This window comes from Mustela nigripes, chromosome 9, assembly GCF_022355385.1.
Source record: "Mustela nigripes isolate SB6536 chromosome 9, MUSNIG.SB6536, whole genome shotgun sequence".
In the NCBI taxonomy this organism is placed as follows: Eukaryota; Metazoa; Chordata; class Mammalia; order Carnivora; family Mustelidae; genus Mustela; species Mustela nigripes.
Window position 1 is genome coordinate 82154276 of NC_081565.1, and position 20735 is coordinate 82175010.

The 20735-nt window shown below is 47.2% G+C and overlaps 1 protein-coding gene across 4 annotated transcripts in view; it reads left to right on the top strand.

Moving 5' to 3' along the window:
* Nucleotides 1–20735, top strand: part of DOCK8 (dedicator of cytokinesis 8) — a 201974-nt gene that overhangs the window by 112892 nt on the left and 68347 nt on the right. For 3 of the 4 annotated variants that reach the window (XM_059411918.1, XM_059411921.1, XM_059411920.1), the window contains 8 exons: nt 8867–8984; nt 10809–10879; nt 11957–12095; nt 12666–12767; nt 14360–14455; nt 15128–15362; nt 17841–18005; nt 19661–19830. In XM_059411918.1, the coding sequence (XP_059267901.1) occupies nt 8867–8984; nt 10809–10879; nt 11957–12095; nt 12666–12767; nt 14360–14455; nt 15128–15362; nt 17841–18005; nt 19661–19830 (1096 nt within the window). The remainder of the gene's footprint in view (nt 1–8866; nt 8985–10808; nt 10880–11956; nt 12096–12665; nt 12768–14359; nt 14456–15127; nt 15363–17840; nt 18006–19660; nt 19831–20735) is intronic. The other variant, XM_059411919.1, reaches the window with a different exon arrangement.

The following is a 20735-nucleotide window of genomic DNA, read 5'->3' on the forward strand; positions in this document are numbered from 1 at the left end:
AGTTCGGTTAATGGAATCAGAGCTAGAACCAAAGAAAAGTTACTTATGTTTTTCGTAATTCTCAAGTTTTTATACTTAGTTGGAGATAGGATGGATGCCAAAGAGGCTCTTTTGGTACTAAGAACATTATCGTCATTATATTATATTATAATGTTACAACGTATATTATAACGTAATGGGTTGTCATTATATTATACTCCTTAGGCCAGGAGAATAGCTCTGAGATCCAGTTACGAGGCAGAAATTTTACAGGTATTAGAAAGCATTTTCTAAAGGAATCCTATGTTTAAATGTCAGTGAATAGTTGACCGATGATGTTTTAAAAACCTACACGCTTGTGTTACCTATTGCTGTGTAACGAGACTTTACAGCATAAAACAACACACAGTTGTTATCTCCCAGTCCGAGTGGTTTATCCAGGTGTGGTTTAGCTGGATGCCATGAACCCAGGGCTCTCGAAGGCCACAGTTCAATGGTAGCCAAGGCTGTGACCACCACAAGGGCCAGCTAGGGGAGGATTCACTTCCAGGCTCACGCCTGTGGTTGTTGACAGGATTCAGTTCCTCTTGGATTACAAGGGCTTTCGTTCGTCACTAGCGGTTGGCAGGAGCCCTCCAGAGGTTTTTGCTATGTTTGTCTCTCCCTAGGGCAGCTCCCAACATGGCTACTGGCTTCCTCAGAATGATGAGCAAGAGGGTGTATGCATAAGCAAGGTAGAAGCCAGAGTCTTTTTTTTTCCCCCTAAGATTTTATTTATTTATTTGACAGAGATCACAAGTAGGCAGAGAAGCAGGCAGAGAGCGGAGATTGGGGTAGAGGGAGCAGACTCCCTGCTGAGCAGAGAGCCCGATGCGGGGCTCGATCCCAGGACCTTGAGATCATGACCTGATCCGAAGGCAGAAGAAGCCACAGTCTTTATGTAAACCTTCAGAGTGACATCCTGTCACTTCTGCTGTATTCTGTTGGTTAGAAATGAGCCACTGGGTCCAGCCCGCAAGCAAGGGGAGGGGGTTTCACAGAGCAGGAATCCCAGGAGGCAGGGTTACTGGGAGCCATGTCGGAAGCTGCTACCACAGTTCTAACCAAGCTACAGAAGTTGGGGTGGAAGACGTAGCTGAGAAGGGTGAGTTTGGCAGGGTGTCTTAAATGTGGACTGCTAAACTGGTCTGTTCCAATCCTGCCCATGTAGATAAAATATATACTTATTAAATGCTTTCTAGTCACCATGGAAGAAAGAAAGAAAGACAGGCAAACACTAGTGATAATAGAGTTCTAACACACTGACTGGGAGCTTGATCTATACAACAAATTTCTGAGCCCTCCCTATATGGGAATGGCAAAGAACATCTAAACACAGACCTTAAAAACCATACCATAGGTTTCATGTGTATAGCTGGGAGTTAGGAGAGATGTGGTTAGCCATTGAATGTTTTGACTGTTTTGTCAGTGTCAAGTTTGAGAATGTTTTAGGGAAAAAAATGTGGAATAAAAAAATTTGGATTTGAGACCTTCCCCCATTTCCATGTTTTGTGACTTTCCTTGACGAGTTACATATCCAGATCTTCCCAAGAGCAGTGCCTCATGATTAAAAATTACCCCATCTTCCTGTCTGTCTCCTTTCTCCACTCACACCAACAGTCCAAATCCAACCTCTTTGTAAGGAGGAAAGGAACCAAGAAAACTAATTCATACTAAGGTGGTAGTGGATGATATTTAAACCTCTTAATATTTGAAAACTCCTAAGTGGTGTTTCAAAAAAATATTTGGTAACAGGGATGTCTTAATTGGTAAAATTTCAATGAGCACAATGAAATATGTTCTAAAACAGTTTCAAGTGGGATTGGAGAGAGATTTACTCTTTTCTAAAGCAGTCGGTTTTCCCCCAGCAGGTCTCAAATGCTTATGTATTTATGATTCTTTTCAATGTGAATCTGATTCAGACAAGATGTAAGATTGTGAACATCCCAACTTTCCCTTTGGGCCATTCTTGTCTGTGTTTGGGGAAAATGAGATTGTACTCAATCCTATGCATGCACACTGGGCCCACACGGGCGAAATCCCTCGGCCAGAAACAGTGAGTCTCATCCTGCTTATGGGCTACCTTCTCGAAAGTCGTTAGATGACATCAAGTCTTGGATTTTTCTCTAGCTAACATGAGGCGTGTACCTTATTACATATAAAACATAAAGCCCGTTCATCAGTGTCTTGATAATCTTACCTGGTTTAGGTTCTCCAGATTACTGAGCATGTGGGTAGATCTTCCCTCCCAAGAAATAACATTCTTATTTTTGTGGACCCGTTTTCTCTCAAAGTGTGCCCATTTAACAAAACACATCAGGTAACGTTGATGCAATAAGAAACATAATAATCCTTGGGAGATTCACCTTCCTAAAAAAAAAAAAAAAAAAAAAAGTTTAGGTAAAGCCCTTTAACCTCCCTGGAGTCAGGTTCCAGGTTTGCAAAAAGAGATGCTGAGCTAAATTTTCTGGAAGTTTCCTTCCAGCTGTGTGTCCTGCAGAAAGTGCATTCAGTATGGGGCAGGGAATTGAGTGCCCATGGTGATGAGGTTTGAGGACAGGGGTTGAACATGACTGTGGAACAGTGTGCAAAGGGGTGGACCGGTGTTGGGGGGACAGGTGGGTCAGGTTGGTGGTGCCCCTGTACTGGGACATGGAGATGGGTGTGGGAACAGCTTTTCTGCTTATCCATTGTGATTTACACGGAGCCTTTGATCCAGCTCCTTGAAAATGTTTTTATAAACTCTGGCTCATTATTTCTTCAAGCCCAGAATAACAGAAGGTGGGTTGGTGTTTTTTTTTTTTCTATGGATTCAAAGATGAAGAAATTGAACTCTACAGAATCGTAAGAGATTTTTTGAAAAATACACCACATCACAGAGGGGCAAGGTAGATAAAAAGTGTGCATCACAGCTTAAGAACTGAGAAAGAGGAAATAACCTCGATGCTTATTCTTGGACACTGCTGTACATGACGGCTTCCTCATCCCATGGAGTTATCATGTAGCCGTTAACATCATGTTCATTGGGAAAACGGTCGTTACTGAACAACACTAAATGATACAAAACCAAGATAAAGCTTCATCTACACAGTGGGATAAAACTGTTCAACATACAGAGGAAATAAAGACAGAAGGAAATAAGCTTGTCTGAACAATGATTTTCCTCAAGGCAGTAGGATATTGGGTAGTTGACATTTTATTCTTTATACTTTCCTGTACTTCTCAGCTATTCAAGACTGAAAAGTGGATTCATATTAATGTCATCATCCTTGTGCTTTCATGGTCATGATTATAAAAGAGTTCATGTAGGGGAGAGAGTGGAGTGGACCGACTCTAGAGGCTGATAGGACAGATCTCTTTGATGATGGGACATCTGAGCCAAAGCCCAAGAGATGAGAAGGGACCAGTCATTTAGAGAACCGGGAGAAACTCTTCCAGGTGAGGGGAACAGCAGGTACCAAAGCCCTGTCATAAGGATCAGTTTAGAATGATCTAGGCCTTGGGGGAAAAAAATAACAAAGCAAAACAAACAAACAAACAAACAAAAAACTAGTACAGGAAAGTAATGAGCAATAGGGTGGGAGAAATTGCCAGGAGCCACACCATATAGGGTTCATAATGAGAAGTGTGGGAAACCCTTGTAGGGTTTGTCATAATCTGTTTCACACTTTTGGAAAAGTCCTCTTGACGCATATATAAGGAGTAAATTGTAAGGGGCAAGTGTAGAAGTCCAGAGATGATTGGAAAGCATTGCTCTGGTCCAGGGGAGATGGACGGTGATTTGGAGTGGAGCGTGTAGGCCGTGGTGTGGGTCTGACCTTGCTGTGTGCAGGAAATCATCGTCATCATAACTGTCCTTAGTAAGTTCTTGCTCATTGATGCACACCATAGCCCTGCGAGGTCCGTGTGACTATTAACCCCACCGGGGCTTTGGAAAGCCTGAAGATCTTGCCCAAGGCCAGTTCTCTGGCCCCGGAGCCAACACCCTTACCCACTCTCAACACAACCACTGGGAAACAGAGGGGAATGGTGACCTCAAAGATAAGCAAGCGAGAGCAGAGAGGGGTCTGTACCCCCAGCCACGTGCCCGCACCTGACCTTGGACTGCCTTCTGCCCGCCTTACGACATCCGTGTCCATTCCCAACAGCCTCACAGTTGGGCTCCCTCAGTTTGACAGAACAAGATCTGGACGGTTCCACGGACACAGCCACAGCTAGGTTCAGAGAGGACACACTGTCCCTTTTCCTTCCAGGGCCTTCATTTTCTCATTTTCAAAGATTGGGGCTTGGCGTGGGTGTCCCCCGACTCTGGCTCCCCAGACTTCTGTGCTCATCCTTTTACTCTCTCCCGGCCTGCCATCTCCTCTTTGGAGGGTGGTCAAGACTTTACTGACTTTTGAAGCTTATTGAGTATTGTGCCCGTTCTCGAAATTTAATTAATTTCCTGGTGATGACTCTCTTGCCTTGCATCTGTGTTATTTTCCATTTACGGTGTAGGTTGCAGTCAATGGACTTGACCATTCACACCTACTCTTGGTCCTGAGATCACAAGAGATCACCAAGAGGACAGGATGATAGCTAGAAAGAGCTGGAAACAGAAGCCAGGAGGCAGGGAAAGTGTGTACCCCAGTTGGTACAATGCCAGGCATCAGTGCCCGAAGCAGAGTGGCCTAGAGAGCTCCCAAGATCGAGCAGTTGGGATCTGTCCCCAGCACTCTGTCACCCCCATCCTGCCCCCAGCGAGTCTGGGGGAAAAAAAGACATAGGAATGTTACTTATTTGCATCCTTGGTCTTTGAACTTGCACAAGCAAATGAGCAGCTGCTGGGTGTTCTTGGTAATTCCAAGTAGCATTTTCTCTCCTTGAATACCTGTGAGTCTTCACTCATTATCCTGCAAAACCATTACAGCAAGAATCCGCCAGCGTTTTTCCTCCCCTGATGTGGGATGTTCCTGTGTCTCCAGAGAAGTTTATTTCAATGTATTCCCGAGTGATTTCTCAGCACATTACACAGGGGAAATATACCATGAAAGAAAAGATTAACGAAATGAGTTCTGAGGTCAAAACATTTAGGGAAAGGAGGTGCCTCTTTCCCCCTTGAAGCGGTTCAGGACGCACATTACCTTCGTGTCCCCTGAGTCTCCCCCACCTCCCCTGCTTCCCCACGGATGTGTTCACGTGTTGCCCAGCGCTGGGGCTCTGCAGAAGAGCGCAGGCAGTGCCGGGTTTGCTGGGTTTTCCGTGAGCAGCGGGCTAATGGGATTCGCCTTGCCTGATACCTGGCGTCGGACTAGAGGTTGTGTGACACTCAGGGAAATAACATCTTTGCTTTTAACAATGATAAGTCCCATGAACTGTATGACTCTGAAATTTTATTGTGAAAGTGGGATTCTAAGCATCGATGCATCCATTCCTGGCCGTTCAGGAAGCTCTCCCTTGAACATGACCTCTGCCACATGGCTCTCTATTTCCATGTCTGGTGCCCAATCATTGACTGGGGGCTGTGAGCCCGGTCCATCGGGAGTGGGTTCACTCAGCCCCTGTCCTGGGTCTTGTCTGAGGGGGTGGTTATGAGTCTTGTCCCTGCTGATACTGTCATACCGAGGAAGAGCCATGGGGTAAATCCAGACGTTTTTGCGGAGGCAGGTCCGCAATGGCCATTGTCACCGGCGCGTGATGGCAGGATCAATCTGCCTGTTACAACTAAGGGGTTAGAGTGGCAAAAATGGAGTCAAGGCCAGCTTCGTCCTTCCCTTTTGATTTTCCTATCAGAGATTTCATAAACTAAACAGATACAGATTTTTCATCGCCTGCCTTCGCCCTTTTCCGGTGGGGCATCCTTTACATTTGAATATGGACCCAGTGAGTGGCAGCGACTACGTCCTCAAGATGGGAAATCGGCTGGGGATGGAGGCACAAATCTTTCCTGTGCAAATTCACATGCGTAAATAAGTGGTTCTCAAACCGGGGGGATTTGGAAGCCTTTGGAACAAGAAGATTTCTGTCTGGGGTGAACATGCTGTCTAGGATTTGGAACAGTGGACCAGGTGCGAAGAGAACAAGACATTTGCCCGAAGTAGGGGACATTAACTAATTGAGTCAGTCCAGTCCTTGTGTCCTGTTGATAAGACCCAGAAAGTTAGGCAGACTTGTCACTAAGATGTCATGAGTGACCCAGTATGGCAAGGTCATTCTTGTCATTTCAGTGGGTCTGATGAGAGGGAACACAGCTCTAGAGCCAGACTTCCTGACTTTAATTCCCGACTGACATTTCCTACCTCTGTGATTTGGGGCAAGTTATGTAACATATCTGCATCTCATTTTTTTATTTATGACATGGGGATGATATCATGAACATAGTACCTAGCTATAGGATAGTTATGAGAATTTAAATTTAAATTAATAATTAAGAGGATGTCTGTGTAACTCAGATGATTAAGGGTCTGCCTTAGGGTAAGGTCATGATCCCTGGGTCCTGGATTGAATGAACCTTGCGTTGGGCTCCCTGCTCAGCGGGGAGTCAGCTTCTCCCTCTCCTTCTGCCTTTTCCCACCATTCATGCTTTTTCTCTCAAATCAATAAAAATCTTTAAGGAAAAGAAAAAGAAGTACTTGGGAATAGTGCCTGACACAGGATAAGTAAGTGCTGTAATATCATTGTTTCTTTGAGTCAGGAATATGATTCATAAAAAAAATACATATTTGTTCTTCTATTCAATGAATACTTATTTAGTACCTACTATGCTGCAAGCACTAGTCTGGCTGCTAGTGATTCATCAGTGGATCAAACATCAGATAAAAATCTCTGTCTTCCCAGAGCTTTCCTTTTAGTGGAATATACTAGTAAAAATGCAAAGGGAAAGAAAAAAAAATAAAAATTTTAGTTAGCCTAGTACCTGTTCCATAGCTGTTAGATAAATGGATATATTTTTCGTCTTGTTATTGTGTTATTGTCCTATAACTTTATTGGGCTGGGGGTTTGAACTCTCATCTTAGATAGGAGAAGAAAGCTAAACCTATCCAGAATGCCGTGGTAAGAAGAAACTGAAACTACTCCATACAGACTAGAAAGGGAAAAAGAGAAAGAAAAGAAATGAAGTTAGGCCCATCGTCTGTGGTCACAGATTGTGTGTAAAAGGAGCTGAGGGGCACCTGACTGGCTCAGTTGGGGAGCTTCTGGCTCTTGAGCTCAGGATTGTGAGTTCAAGGCCCACGTTGGGTGTAGGCCCACTTAAAAATAAAATCTTTCAAATAAATAAATGATATGATTAATGAATAAAAAAATAAAATAAGGGGCACCTGGGTGGCTCAGTGGGTTAAGCCACTGCCTTCGGCTCAGGTCATGATCTCGGGGTCCTGGGATCAAGTCCCGCATGGGGCTCTCTGCTCAGCAGGGGGCCTGCTTCCCTTCCTCTCTCTCTGCCTGCCTCTCTGCCTGCTTGTGATCTCTCTCTGTCAAATAAATAAATAAAATCTTTAAAAAAAAAAATAAAATAAAATAAAATAAGCCGAGCCTTTTGTAGCTTTCTTATCCCGGTATCAAACGTTCCAGCTCTAGGCAGATTTCCACGTTGGAAGGCAGTAAGACATTCTGAGCAGCAGACCCATCTCGCTATGTAGCAAAGCAGAGAACAGGGTTGGTGCTTATCAGTTGGCTGCAGCTGAAGAGAAGAATCCATAAGGCCTCATTCCTCCAAAAATAATTCACCTCTGAAAGGAGACACTTCTTTGTGATAGTAACCTCCTGAGCACAGGGTTTTGCGTTGAGGGAAGAACTTGGCACAAATAAACTCCAGACTTTATTCACTCATTCTTTTTCTCTCTTTTTTTTTTTAAGATTTTATTTATTTAATTGACAGAGATCACAAGCAGGCAGAGAGGCAGGCAGAGAGAGAGGAGGAAGCAGGCTCCCTGCTGAGCAGAGAGCCCGATTCAGGACTCCATCCCAGGACCCTGAGATCATGACCTGAGCTGAAGGCAGCGGCTTAACCCACTGAGCCACCCAGGCGCCTCTCTTTTTTTTTTTTTTTAACAACATATAATGTATTATTTGCCCCAGGGGTACAGGTCTGTGAATCATCGGGCTTACACAATACACAGCACTCACCGTAGCACATGCCCTCCCCAGTGCCCATCACTCAACCACCCCAGCCCTCCCACCGACCTCCCCCCAGCAACCCTCAGTTTGTTTTCTGAAATTAAGAGTCTCTTATGGTTTGTCTCCCTCCCCAGTCCCATCCTGTTTCATTTTTCCCTCCCTCCCTCCCACGGCTCCCCGCCCTGCCTCTCAAATTCCTCATATCAGGGAGATCATATGATAATTGCCTTTCTCTGACTGACTTATTCCACTCAGCGTAATACCCTCTAGTTCCATCCACGTCGTTGCAAACGGCAAGATTTCATTTCTTGATGGCTGCGTAGTATTCCATTGTGTATGTATACCACATCTTTATCCATCCATCTGTTGATGGACGTCTATGCTCTTTCCATAGTTTGGCTATTGTGGACATTGCTGCTATAAACATCCGGGTGCACGTGCCCCTTCAGACCACTACATTTGTATCTTTAGGGTAAATACCCAGTAGTGCGATTGCTGGATCCTAGGGTAGCTCTATTTTCAACTTTTTGAGGAACCTCCATGCTGTTTTCCAGAGTGGCTGCACCAGCTTGCATTCCCACCAACAGTGCAGGAGGGTTCCCCTTTCTCCACATCCTCGCCAGCATCTGTCATTTCCTGACTTGTTCATTTTAGCCGTTCTGCCTGGGGTGAGGTGGGATCTCACTGTGGTTTTTGATCTGTATTTCCCCGATGCCGAGTGTTCACTGGTTCTTTATCTTCTCTTTTCCAGGAATCTTCTCTACGTCTACCCACAGAGGCTAAACTTCGCTAACAAACTGGCTTCGGCGCGGAATATCACTATAAAGATCCAGTTTATGTGTGGAGAGGATGCTAGCAACGCGATGCCGGTAAAGACAGAGAAACATGTGCCTTCCAGCAGGGCGGGCTGAACCCCCTCCTCCTCGCCCCCGGTCAGGCCACGCGGACAAAATGCAGGGCTCGTCCGCGTGCAGAGTCCGTCCGGTCAGGCCTACATGTCAGCACCTGCCTAGGCCTTTGGGGCTACTCGAGTATGGGTCCCAGGGTGCTGAAGGGGAAACAGGGTCATTCTAAGCTGAAAGTCTCTTCCCCGACTTACTCGGTAGTGATCTGTGACATTTGGAAGAGCAGATCATTTTAGAGCTTTGAAAAACATGATGAAATCTTTCCACATCACCCTCCTGGCGGAAGAGCTGGCGAGCGGGCCCGCTGTGTCGGCCACGTTTGCACTCACCCAAGCCCCAGGCTGCCTCTGGAGGCAAATGTGAAATATTGCCTAGTAACATAACACCCACGCCGTCTCAGCACCCTTCAGGAGTGGGTCTTCAGCCTGAGACAAAATATAAATCAAATAATAAGATATACTACCGCACTCTCAAAGGCACCCAAAAGGCCAGAATTATTATTTTATGTTTCTGCCACTAAATGAGATGGGCGGTTTTTCCATCCCTAAGCCCTAGAGTTCTGGTCCCGTACCTTTCTACTGAAGGAAATTTTTTCCAGTGTTTCTGTTCTTCAGATACCTACTTTTTTTTTTCCTTTAAAAAAACATCCTTCTCTTGACACATGCACCTTCCCAAGGCAAGGTCTCCCCCCCCAAAGATTCCATCTATTTATTTGACAGAGAGAGAGAGATCACAAGTAGGCAGAGCAGCAGGCAGAGACAGAGGGGAAGCAGGCTCCCCACTGAGCAGAGAGCCCGATGCGGGGCTCGATCCCAGGACCCTGAGATCATGACCCGAACCGAAGGCAGAGGCTTTAGCCCACTGAGCCACCCAGGTGCCCCGGCAAGGTCTCTTTTTGTGGCAGGGATGGGAAAGCAGTCCTCAAGGAGGACTCCTGTGGTTCCCTGCTCTGGCCCTTAACAAGGCTCCCAGGGCTGCCTGGTCCAGCTGTGCAGAAGCTTCTGGGAGGGGACACGTGAGGGCCAATCCCAGCCTGTTCTCCTCTCCCCAAGCCCTGGGACCTTGGCATGACTGCTGCAGTAATAGGAGAAGGCTCTTCTTTCCTTTGCTCAAAGAGGAGTCAACTCATGTACCTTCAGGGCTGAGTCAGGCCACAGGAGGTGTCCTTTTTTTTTTTTTTTTTTTTAAGATTTCATTTATTTATTTGACAGAGCACAAGCAGACAGAGCAACAGACAGAGGCAGAGAGAGAGGGAGAAGCAGGGTTTCCGCTGAGCAGAGAGCCAGACACGGGGCTCGATCCCAGGACCCTGGGATGTGACCTGAGCCGAAAGCAGACATTTAACTGAATGTACCACCCAGGCGCCCTAGTATATTTTTCTAAATAACAGGAGCACATCGACAAGCCAGGGAACGTCCTGATCACACAAGAGACCAGGTCCATGTCTTTGGAGGAGAAAGAACCTGGATCAGAGTCACTGGGGACAAAACCGTGTGGCTTTGCCTGGAGAACGGACCTCTAGACCTCGAGGCCAAGTGGAGAGGGCACTGGTTTTCTAGGCTCACAACCATCTGGCTCTCGGTCACTAATACAGCTCCTTGGGGTCTCAGTTTACCCTTCACAGCTGGTTCTTCTGCGTCGGTGTGCAGTTGGGTCAGTTGTAAACCTAGCGCACTTAATTTACAAAATGTCGCTTTGCCAGACCCAAACATCCATGGGGCTGATGACAGTTGCTTTGGTATGCCCAAAACCCCCTGCTAATTTGGTCCTTTCTCTGTTGGCACACAGGTCATCTTTGGAAAATCCACTGGCCCTGAATTTCTGCAGGAAGTATACACAGCTGTCACATACCATAATAAGTGAGTACCTTTCCGCACCTCAGATATATGCCATGGTTGTGTCATTATCTCCTGGCTTTTCTGAATCCCCTTTTGGTGATTCCTCCCAAAAGGTTTTTATAACTCAGGGACTACGGGACAAAGGAAATAATATGTCGGTTCTATGATTCTGTGCTGCAGCTGCATACTTTTTGTCACTAAGACTGAGAGTAGAACATGTCTTTAAGAAGTGAATATTGTTCTGACTTTTCAGGAGCCTTCTGATGTAGCACGAGACAGAGAAGTTTTATGGTATTAAACAAAGTAATACATTTCCTAACTAGCTTGGAGATACTGCAGGGGGTCAGAAGCAAAATCCAACCCACCTTTCCCTGTCTCCCTGTCTTCTAAATATTACTCCACATCTGTGCTACTATCTACTTTAAGAACATGGAAGTTGGCCAAAAGAGAAATGGGACGCTCATTATTCTGTGGGTGCACTGAGTCACAGATTAATGTCTCAAACCATCATTGACATTTCACAGGTTGGGGAGGGAGCGTCAGATGCACTCAGGTTTGATCCTGGCTTGATAACCTTGGCCTATTGAAATATTTCTCTGAACCCTCTTCCCTCCCTTGGGACAGGTTGAGATGAGTAATGTACTTGAAGCCCTTAGTCAAGTATCTGGGTCTTTGTAATTCAGTGAATCAGGTTCCCTTTCCTTCCTGTCGGCATTCATTTGCTAATCTAGATTCCTCTGATGAAGGCCAGAGATGGGCCCGTCCCTGTTCTTGGGGGTAGAGATAGAAAAGGAGGCCACAGCAAGACTGAGTCTTCTTTTGGAAATAAGTTGAGCTTTCCCATTATGTGTGGAGTTTGTTTGTTTGTTTTCCTAACAACGCCTTAAGTTTGCGAGGAGTCCTTTGTAAACAAAGCACATCTGGGGGTATAAAGTTGGTCTCAAGGATCTTCAGTGTGGGAGCAGAATGATGTAAAATGAGAAGCACACCAAGCAGGCAAATTCTGAGGTGCAAAGGGCCTGTGGCATTAGAAGGGATCGTTGGAGAAAGCATCATTCTTGCTTAAGCTTTCTCATGTACAATGTACTTTCGAAACAGGTCTCCTGACTTCTATGAAGAAGTGAAAATCAAGCTCCCGGCTAAGCTCACTGTAAATCACCACCTCCTGTTCACCTTTTATCATATCAGCTGTCAGCAGAAGCAGGGGACCTCCGTGGAAAGTCTCCTGGGGTACTCGGTAAGTCATTGCCACCTTGCCGATTCACACTGCGGTGGTTGGACTCCAAGGTCCCTGCAGACATAAACAACTCAGTTCAGCTCACTTGCTTTTTTCCAAATGTCAGAAGTAGCAAAATGTGCCAAACCAGATTCTAGCAAAGAGCAGAAATGACTTGACTCGGCACGTGACACATTTCTGGAATGGCAAGCTAGCGGGTGGTAGATATTGGAAGAATACGCATTTATAAAAAAGCATCGCAACATCCATTATTTCTAGATCCCATATATATGCTCCACTTCCCCCAGGGGAAGAAAGTTATTTCTTTAAGAAATATAACGGGTAAAATAAACGTTGATGTTGTCTAGACACTCACTACTTTGGCTCTGAAAGCAGTAAATCACTGATACCCTATCTCAGGAGCTCTCAGAGAATTTAAAATGCAAAGAATTTGACAGAAATTACTGCTTGCAAGAGGCCTGGTCAATATCTAATCATCATTCAGTTGCATTTGATTATTGTGAGCTAGATAAATGGCCAAAATGATATGCTGTAATAATTCCACTTTATTCTTTATATCATCTGTTTCAGTGGCTGCCAATTCTCCTAAATGAACGTCTTCAGACTGGATCCTACTGTCTCCCTGTTGCCTTGGAAAAGCTGCCCCCCAATTACTCCATGCATTCAGCAGAGGTAAGCGGCAAGCTGGCCACTCCCGTGCCTTCCTATCTTCCGGTTCTCCAAGGAAGTTAGAAAAGCAAGCTTTGGGGGCACCTGGGTGGCCGGCTCAGTTGGTTGAGCGCCCAGTTCTTGATTTTGGCTCAGGTCATGATCTCAGGGTTGTGAGATCGAGCCCCGAGTTGGGCTCCCTGCTCAGGCTGGAGTCTGCTTGAGATTCTCTCTCTCCCTCTGCCCCTCTTCCTACTCGGTCCCTCTCTCTCTCAAATAAATTAAAAAAAAAAAAAAAAAAAAGTCTTAAACCAAAACAACAACAACAAAAAAGGAAAACAAGCTTTCATGTGAAATTTCTTGACTTTCAAATGTTGGCTGCTAGTTGAAAATGTTTCCAGCCCTGGGCCACACAGAACTGTCTGGAGGCTGGATCTAGCATTGGGCCCCCGTCTGTGACTCTGTCTTGGAGAGTTCCAGAAGTTCACACACCAGGCACTCTTCCCACTCCTGAGAGGACAGCGTGCTTCCTTTCACTAGCGTGCCAGAGGTGCCCACACTCCCGTGGCCGGGTCAGGCTACACCGTTCTCTTGCAGGGCTGTATGATGGTGTCTCTAGAGGATGACTATTCTGGTGGGGATTTAAGGCCAGAAATGGTCCCCAAGGACTGCAGAACCACCAACATATAAATGGTATGAAAGAGTCATTTTAAGTACTGAATGCAGAAGCCTTTGGGACTGCTCTCTGGAAACCTTTTGTTAAAAGAGAAAGTGACTTCGGGATCTCCAAGGCATTAAAGTTTCATGTCTCGTAAGATATTCTACACTTTGTCTCGACGTTCCTGATTAATGGGGAAATCACTGCAATATGACTTTTTTTTTTTTTTAAAGATTTTATTTATTTATTTGACAGAAATCACAAGTAGGCAGAGAGGCAGGCAGAGAGAGAGGAAGGGAAGCAGGCTCCTTGCTGAGCAGAGAGCCCGATGCGGGACTTGATCCCAGGACCCTGGGATCATGACCTGAGCTGAAGGCAAGGGCTTTAACCCACTGAGCCACGCAGGTGCCCCAATATGACTTTAAAAAAAAAAAAAGATTTTATTTATTTATTTAACAGAGAGAGAGAGAGAGAGATCACAAGTTGGCAGAGAGGCAGGCAGAGAGAGAGAGGGGAAGCAGGCTCCCTGCCGAGCAGAGAGCCCAATGTGGGGCTCGATCCCAGGACCCTGAGATCATGACCTGAGCTGAAGGCAGAGGCTTAGCCCACGGAACCACCCAGGCATCCCCAATGCAATATGATTTTATTCCCGCCCCTAGAATCCAGGGTCCTCAATGCTGGATGGGAGCTTAGGATCCATCACTCATTTCAGACCCCTCCCATCTGTATAAGCAAATGAGAGTTCATTCGACTCGTCAAAGTAACAACAACTCGTTCGGTGAAAAACTGAACCCGAGTGTTGGACCCCTGACTCCTCGGCTAGTTCTCTGGCTTCCAGGGAGGGAGACACCTGCGTAACCCTGACATTCACACTCACGCTGCCTCGCTCTGCTAGTCTATAACCAGAAAAGGGGATTGGATTGCTAATTGTTTTTTTTTTCTTTTCCCTTCAACACAGAAAGTCCCTTCACAGACTCCCCCCATTAAATGGGCTGAAGGACACAAGGGAGTATTTAATATTGAAGTGCAGGCTGTTTCTTCTGTCCACACCCAGGTAAGGAACATATCAGCGTCCTCTTCAGATCAGAGGCAGAGGGCTCGTAAGAAGAAGGGGGTGCAGCAGAGAACCGTCTGTGGACAGGCCAGTAGAGGACCAGTGACAGAGTTCGTGCATGGATAAAACAAGAAACCACCTTCACTGCATCCTGGAGGCTTACAGGCCTGTTCAGGTTTTACTGGTCATTTAAAGGGAGAGACCTCCTAAAAATGTCAAGTGCCTGGATGAAGGAATGCAGTATCTGCCCTTTGGGCTGAGAAACCATGCGAGGGGCACCATGAGCAACCTTTTCCTGCTGCTGCCTCACTCCCCGCTGTCAATCGGCCATTTTTCCCCGCTTTGTGATTTTGTTTTGTTTTTTGTTTTTTGTTTTTTCCCAGTTCTCCATTCCTTCCTTTTCTGTCTGCACTTTCCATCTGTTCAGACCCCATTTTGGCTGTGTGTTTAACCAAGTGCGCTCGCCTCTGCCCACAACCAGATCAGATCCGAGGCCAAATTCTATTTTCTTCAGTTACTAGTCATCAAGAGGTTCTGTTCTGTGCCCGCTGCTCTTCTGAGGCATCCGTAGCCTCGGTCTGAAACCTCCGGGTCCCAGAGCTTTGGCTCATGAGCCCCCCCGTGGAGCGTGGACGGGGTCCGCCCCAGGATGCCTGCTGTCTGTCTTCCCAGGACAACCACCTGGAGAAGTTCTTCACCCTCTGCCACTCCCTGGAGAACCAGGTGACCTTCCCCATCCGAGTGCTGGACCAGAAGATCAGCGAGATGGCGCTGGAACACGAGCTGAAGCTCAGCCTCATCTGCCTGAACTCCTCCCGCCTGGAGCCGCTGGTGCTCTTCCTGCACCTGGTGCTGGACAAGCTCTTCCAGCTGTCCGTGCAGCCCATGGTCATCGCCGGCCAGACAGGTGGGGCCCGCGGGGCTGGGGCGGGGCCGGACGGGCAGGCGGCGCCTTGCATGACCCGTGACTTTCCAGAAATCCTTAGAATGGGGACAGTGGGATCTTCCTTTCTATCGATGATGTGAGTCCAAGGGAAGCCAAGACCAGGGGTAATTTTTTTTTTTTTTTGAGACTTCCTGGACATTGAATAAAAAACAGATTAATTTAGGATGCTTAAAATGATAGTTTTCAAAAATAGGTGTATTGAATGATTAGAGGTGATCGTTCCAAGTCCATTCCTGGTAATGGATGGATTTATTTGGACACTGGGATATTTTTATTTTCTTGACCGACAAGGAAATATGATGTTTTTAAGGAAGTAAGACAGCTCGTATTAAATGGCGGCAGAGGAACTCTCTAAATGGAAACTCAGTGGGATCACTTCTTTAATTGAGCTATAAAACACATACCCTAAAATCCACCAACGTGTACAATTCATTAGCTTTTAGCCCATCTCATGGCTGGGCAACTATCACTGGTCTCCAGTTCCAGGAGATTTTCATTAGCCCGAACTGAAACCCGTGCCCCTTGGCAGCTGCCCCCCCCCCATTCTCCCTTCCCCTCAGCCCCTGACAACCACTCATCCACTTTCCGAAAGTATATTTTAAATGCTGACTTGGCACAAATTACTACTATTTGAATACAACGTGTAAGACTTCTCTTGGAGACAATGGCACGTAAGACCTGGGTCCAGTGGTCCTCCCGACTCCTGCAGGAGAAGGCCAGGCGGTGGGGCGCCTTTGTTGGCCGCTGTTTTCAGCTGGGCTGATGTCCTTTTGAGCTCCCCAGACTTGCAGATGTCTTTTGGACATTTCAGAGCCCTGCTCCCAGGGCTCTGCTACGTCTTGTGGGCTTGGCAGTAACAGTTGAGAGCCTGTGGGACCTCAGAGAACTTGAAACTGAGCAAAGAGCATCAGCGCAGGACCGTCCTCTAAAGGACACAGCTAAATATTGGGGGGGAGGTGAGAACCTCAATCTGGGAGGACGAAGGAGGCCCCCAGGAGGAAGACAGAGGTATTTGAGATAGCTTTGAAGGATGGGTGGGGGACAAGGGGCCCACATAGGGATAGTCAGATGTGCAGGGCAAGCGCAGAAACCCGGAGTGTCTGGTTCAGAACAGAAGGGGTTCTGAAAATGGTATCAAAAGACACCTTCCTGGGAGTGTCAGAAGAGAAGTGACTCACACAATGGGGCACTCAGAGCCTGGCACACGCTGGGCAGCCTTCAGAGCCAGGGGAGAAGAGGACCTCTGAATCCCCAGCTCACGCCGTGTCCTGAGATGCGTCTCTCATGGTGCCACAGTTAAGGTATCCTGTGTTGCAGACCAGCGTTTCCTCTCTGCATCCGTTGCCTCTCCAGCTAGAGCCCTGCTGAGTAGCTAGCTCCACCGTTCCCAGATTCCTTCCCATGTCCCCACATATTTGCACTCGCACACAGACCTGTGCAGTAGACAAACCATTCATTCCTAGGTTTTAAGCTGCTTCTTTGTAGTAAGTTGCCACCCGTCCTGGGCCGACAGCCACCAACTAGGTGGAGGCACTTAACATAGAAGCATTTATTCAGAATATGTCAGGTGCTCTGGTCATCACAGGGGTGGAGACAAGAAGAAGGGAGAAATACGCTTCTCCCCAGAGGCTGGAAGCCTGCTCAGGGAGACAGAGGTGACCACCGGGAGCAGCCAAAGAACTTTGAGTCTTGGCATCCCTGAAGCCTTGTGCCGAGTCATGTCCGAGGCTTCATGGAGGAGGTGGATGGGGCCCAGCGGTGAAGAATTGGTGGGATTTTGCTGGCGGGAGCACAGAGGGCTTTCCAGCTGAGAACAACAACATGCGAAAAATTGCAGAGCTGAGACAGAGCAGACACGTGATGGGGACAGGACAATTGCCTCATTTTAAAGGAAGTTGAATTGGAGCAGGGAAGAAGGGTAACAAGTTTGGGTAACGAGGTGAAGCCAAACTGTGGAGGGCTGGGAGCTCCTGAACAAGACCGTACACGGTAAATCAGTCATTTTGTGTAGACCCACCTGGAGGAGAGCACGGCACAGCTACTTTTTCAGATTAATCTATATGCCAAGAAACTGCATGGCGCAAGGGCACATCTCAGACAGGAGGGCGTGTGAGAATCACCAGGGCATCTTGCGATCAGGATCACGGCTCGGTGGTGGTGGGGAGGCTGCCTCGACGGTCTCCTGTCTTTGCGGTGAAGACCCACAGTGCTGGCCAGAGGAGGCTGAGGAAGGGGGAGAGGTGACGTGGTTTGCAGTCAGCAGAGCTGGGATGGAGGAGTTGTCCCCACAACCACTCACCCTGCCCTGGCCGCCGTCTTGCCCAGCCTGGTTCAGCAGGTCCGCTCTGAGGACTCCTTGACGCTGCCCCAGAGAACATTCTAGCTCGGGTTCCCTCGGGACCAGTTGTGAGGCTGCCTGTCTTTCTCTTGGTTCCTCAGCCAACTTCTCCCAGTTTGCGTTTGAGTCCGTGGTGGCCATAGCCAACAGTCTGCACAACAGCAACGACCTGGCCAAGGACCAGCACGGGAGGAACTGCCTGCTGGCCTCCTACGTGCACTACGTCTTCCGCCTGCCGGAGCCGCCCAGGGACCCACCCAAGTCAGGTAGGGTTGCCCCCCCCACCCCCACCCCGGCCATGGGTGCCTGGTGGGTGGGACCCTGCGCCTGGCCTGCTACCCGGTGATTCAAAATATCATAAAAAGCCCAAAGTTAAATTATATGTTTGATTTTTTTCAGTTAAAATTGATTTTATTACTTTTTAATTTATTTTTGTATTGGTGAGACCAAACTTATGCGAATGCCGAAATTAGAAAATTTGTTTCTAGTTTTTATTTTCTGACTCGCTTTCTTGCTGCCTCCCTTCCACCCCCCTTTTTTAAGATTGATTCATTTATTTTAGAGGGACGGAGCGCATGAGCACGGGCAGGGGCAGAGGGAGAGAAGGAGGTTCAAGCAGGCTCCCTGCTGAGCACGGAGCCCAACACCCAGAGCTCCGTCCCAGGATCCTGTGATCACGACCTGAGCAGAAATCTAGAGTTGGACGCTTAACTCAGCCACCCAGGCCACCGCTCCCTCCCTCTTTTTATACCTGAAGGACTTGGGTTTTTTTTTTTTTTTTTCTGCCTCTGTGATAACCCAGTGGGTAATTTGATTTGGGTGAGGATTTTTATTTTAAAAAATGGAGACAACAGGTGTCTGGGATGCTAGGATAAGAATGACGAAGGAAAACAAATATCCCAGCGTAGTGGTGAGCACCGGTTCCTCCAGTTTTCGGGATGAAAAGCTAACTCCCTTTCCCCCATTTCCCCCAAACTCAACTTCTGAAATAATAACAGGGCATCTCTCCATCCTTCCCAGCTACGTACAGAGGTAGTCCTCCCCTGATACTTCCAGTCAGCAGGAGGTAAAAAATAGCATCAACAAGTTTACAAAATTCAAGGTTCTAACGAAGAAACTTGCCCTTTTTATTAGTCCATGCAACGTCATTACAAATAAACCTGTTTTTTTGTTTTGTTTTGTTTTGTTTTTTTAAGATTTTGTTTATCTGGGAGAGAGCAAAAGTGGAGAGAGAGCGAGCAAGAGTAGGGATGGGTGCAGAGGGAAAGGGAGAAGCAGACTCCCCGCTGAGCAGGGAGCCCAACTCCGAGCTCAATCCCAAGACCCCGGGATCGTGACCTGAGCCGAAGGCAGACGCTTAACCGAATGAGCCACCCAGATGCCCCAGAAAACCTATAATTTCAGCTGAGTTTTTAAAGAACTTGCATAATCACTTCGGAAGACATACACCTATTGAAAAGTGAGAAATGATGTATAACATATACTTATCCTTGGATTCTCCTATCTCAGAAAATCTTGCATGACTTATAAAGTTGTCTTAATTTAAATATTAATAAATTTAGAAGTCCCCATTTCCAGCTTGTCTGGAGCAAGCTGCAGCTCGGGCCACCCTGGGGGCTGTTTCCCTGGGGCCCTAAGAGGCTGAAGCTTCGTAGCCACCTCCCCCTTCCGATGAGGCAGGTGTTTCCCGCTACCACAGTCCTCACCCCTCCCTGGAGCCTCGCCCTCATCTCCTTACCCCCAAAACCATGCTCCTCTGACCTTCGCTAGGCCTTTGATGATAAGACCCTAATTCCGAGATCTGCTCAGGTGGGTTTTTGTTCCCCTCTCCACCCTGTCCCTCTTCAGTTCCATCCCCAGCACGGTTCAGTGACGCGGATCCCCTCTTTCTGTTGACATGTCTGGGCCTGGTGGGGTGCAGGTGGGACCGCCGCCCTCCCTGACCCGCGCTACCACACGTATGGACGCACGTCCGCGGCCGCCGTGAGCTCGAAGCTGCTGCAGGCCCGGGTGATGAGCAGCAGTAACCCGGACCTCGCGGGGACACACTGCGCGGCCGACCAGGAGGTAAAGCACATCATGGCTGCGAAGGTACGGGAGATGCCAGAGCCAGGAGCGCAACACGAGCTTTTTCAGTTTTATTTTATTTTATTTTTTAAAAAATTTTATTTATTTATTTGACAGAGAGAGAGAGAAAGAAAGAGCATGCACACAAGCAGGGGGAGAGGCAGAGGGAGGAGAGCAGCAGGCTCCCTGCAGAGCAAGGGAAGCCCGTTGCGGGGCTTGATCCCAGAACTCCAGGATCATGACCTGAGCCGAAGGCAGTGGTTTAATCCACAGAGCCACCCAGGCACCTGAGCTTTTTTAGTTTTAGCGAAAACTTAGAGAAACAACACAAAACGGACCACAGCTGGGGCCACAGTTCTGCTGGTCACATGTTCTCATGCTTCAGGTTTTGACATGATTGAGACCGTTCTGGAAAGAGGCAGGGGCAAGACTGGCATTTGATCTGCTCCGTTAGTCTGTGGTTGGGAAGTTTTTAGAGCACGGCTGATTGAGCCACTTGGAGTCTGTTTTCAAGGGAAACAATGTAGCTTTAACTGCTGTTTTTTTTTTTTTTTTTTTTTTTTTTTTTTTTTTTTTTTTTTTTTTTATGCCTTGGAACAGTTGTTTTTTATTTCGTTTTATTAACTTTTTAATACCTGCCCTTTAACATTCGTTAACATCCATAGATTAATTATACCATAGAGTAATCCCCAGAGCAAAGCCAGGTTTGTTTTTTTTAAGATTTTATATATTTATTTGACAGACAGAGATCACAGGTAAGCAGAGAGGCAGGCAGAGAGAGAGGAGGAAGCGGGCTCTCTGCTCAGCAGGGACTAGACCCGAGGACCCTGGGATCATGACCTGAGCCGAAGGCAGAGGCTTAACCCACTGAGCCACCCAGGCACCCCGCAAAGCCAGGTTTTATAAACAAAAACAGATCGGAGACGTTG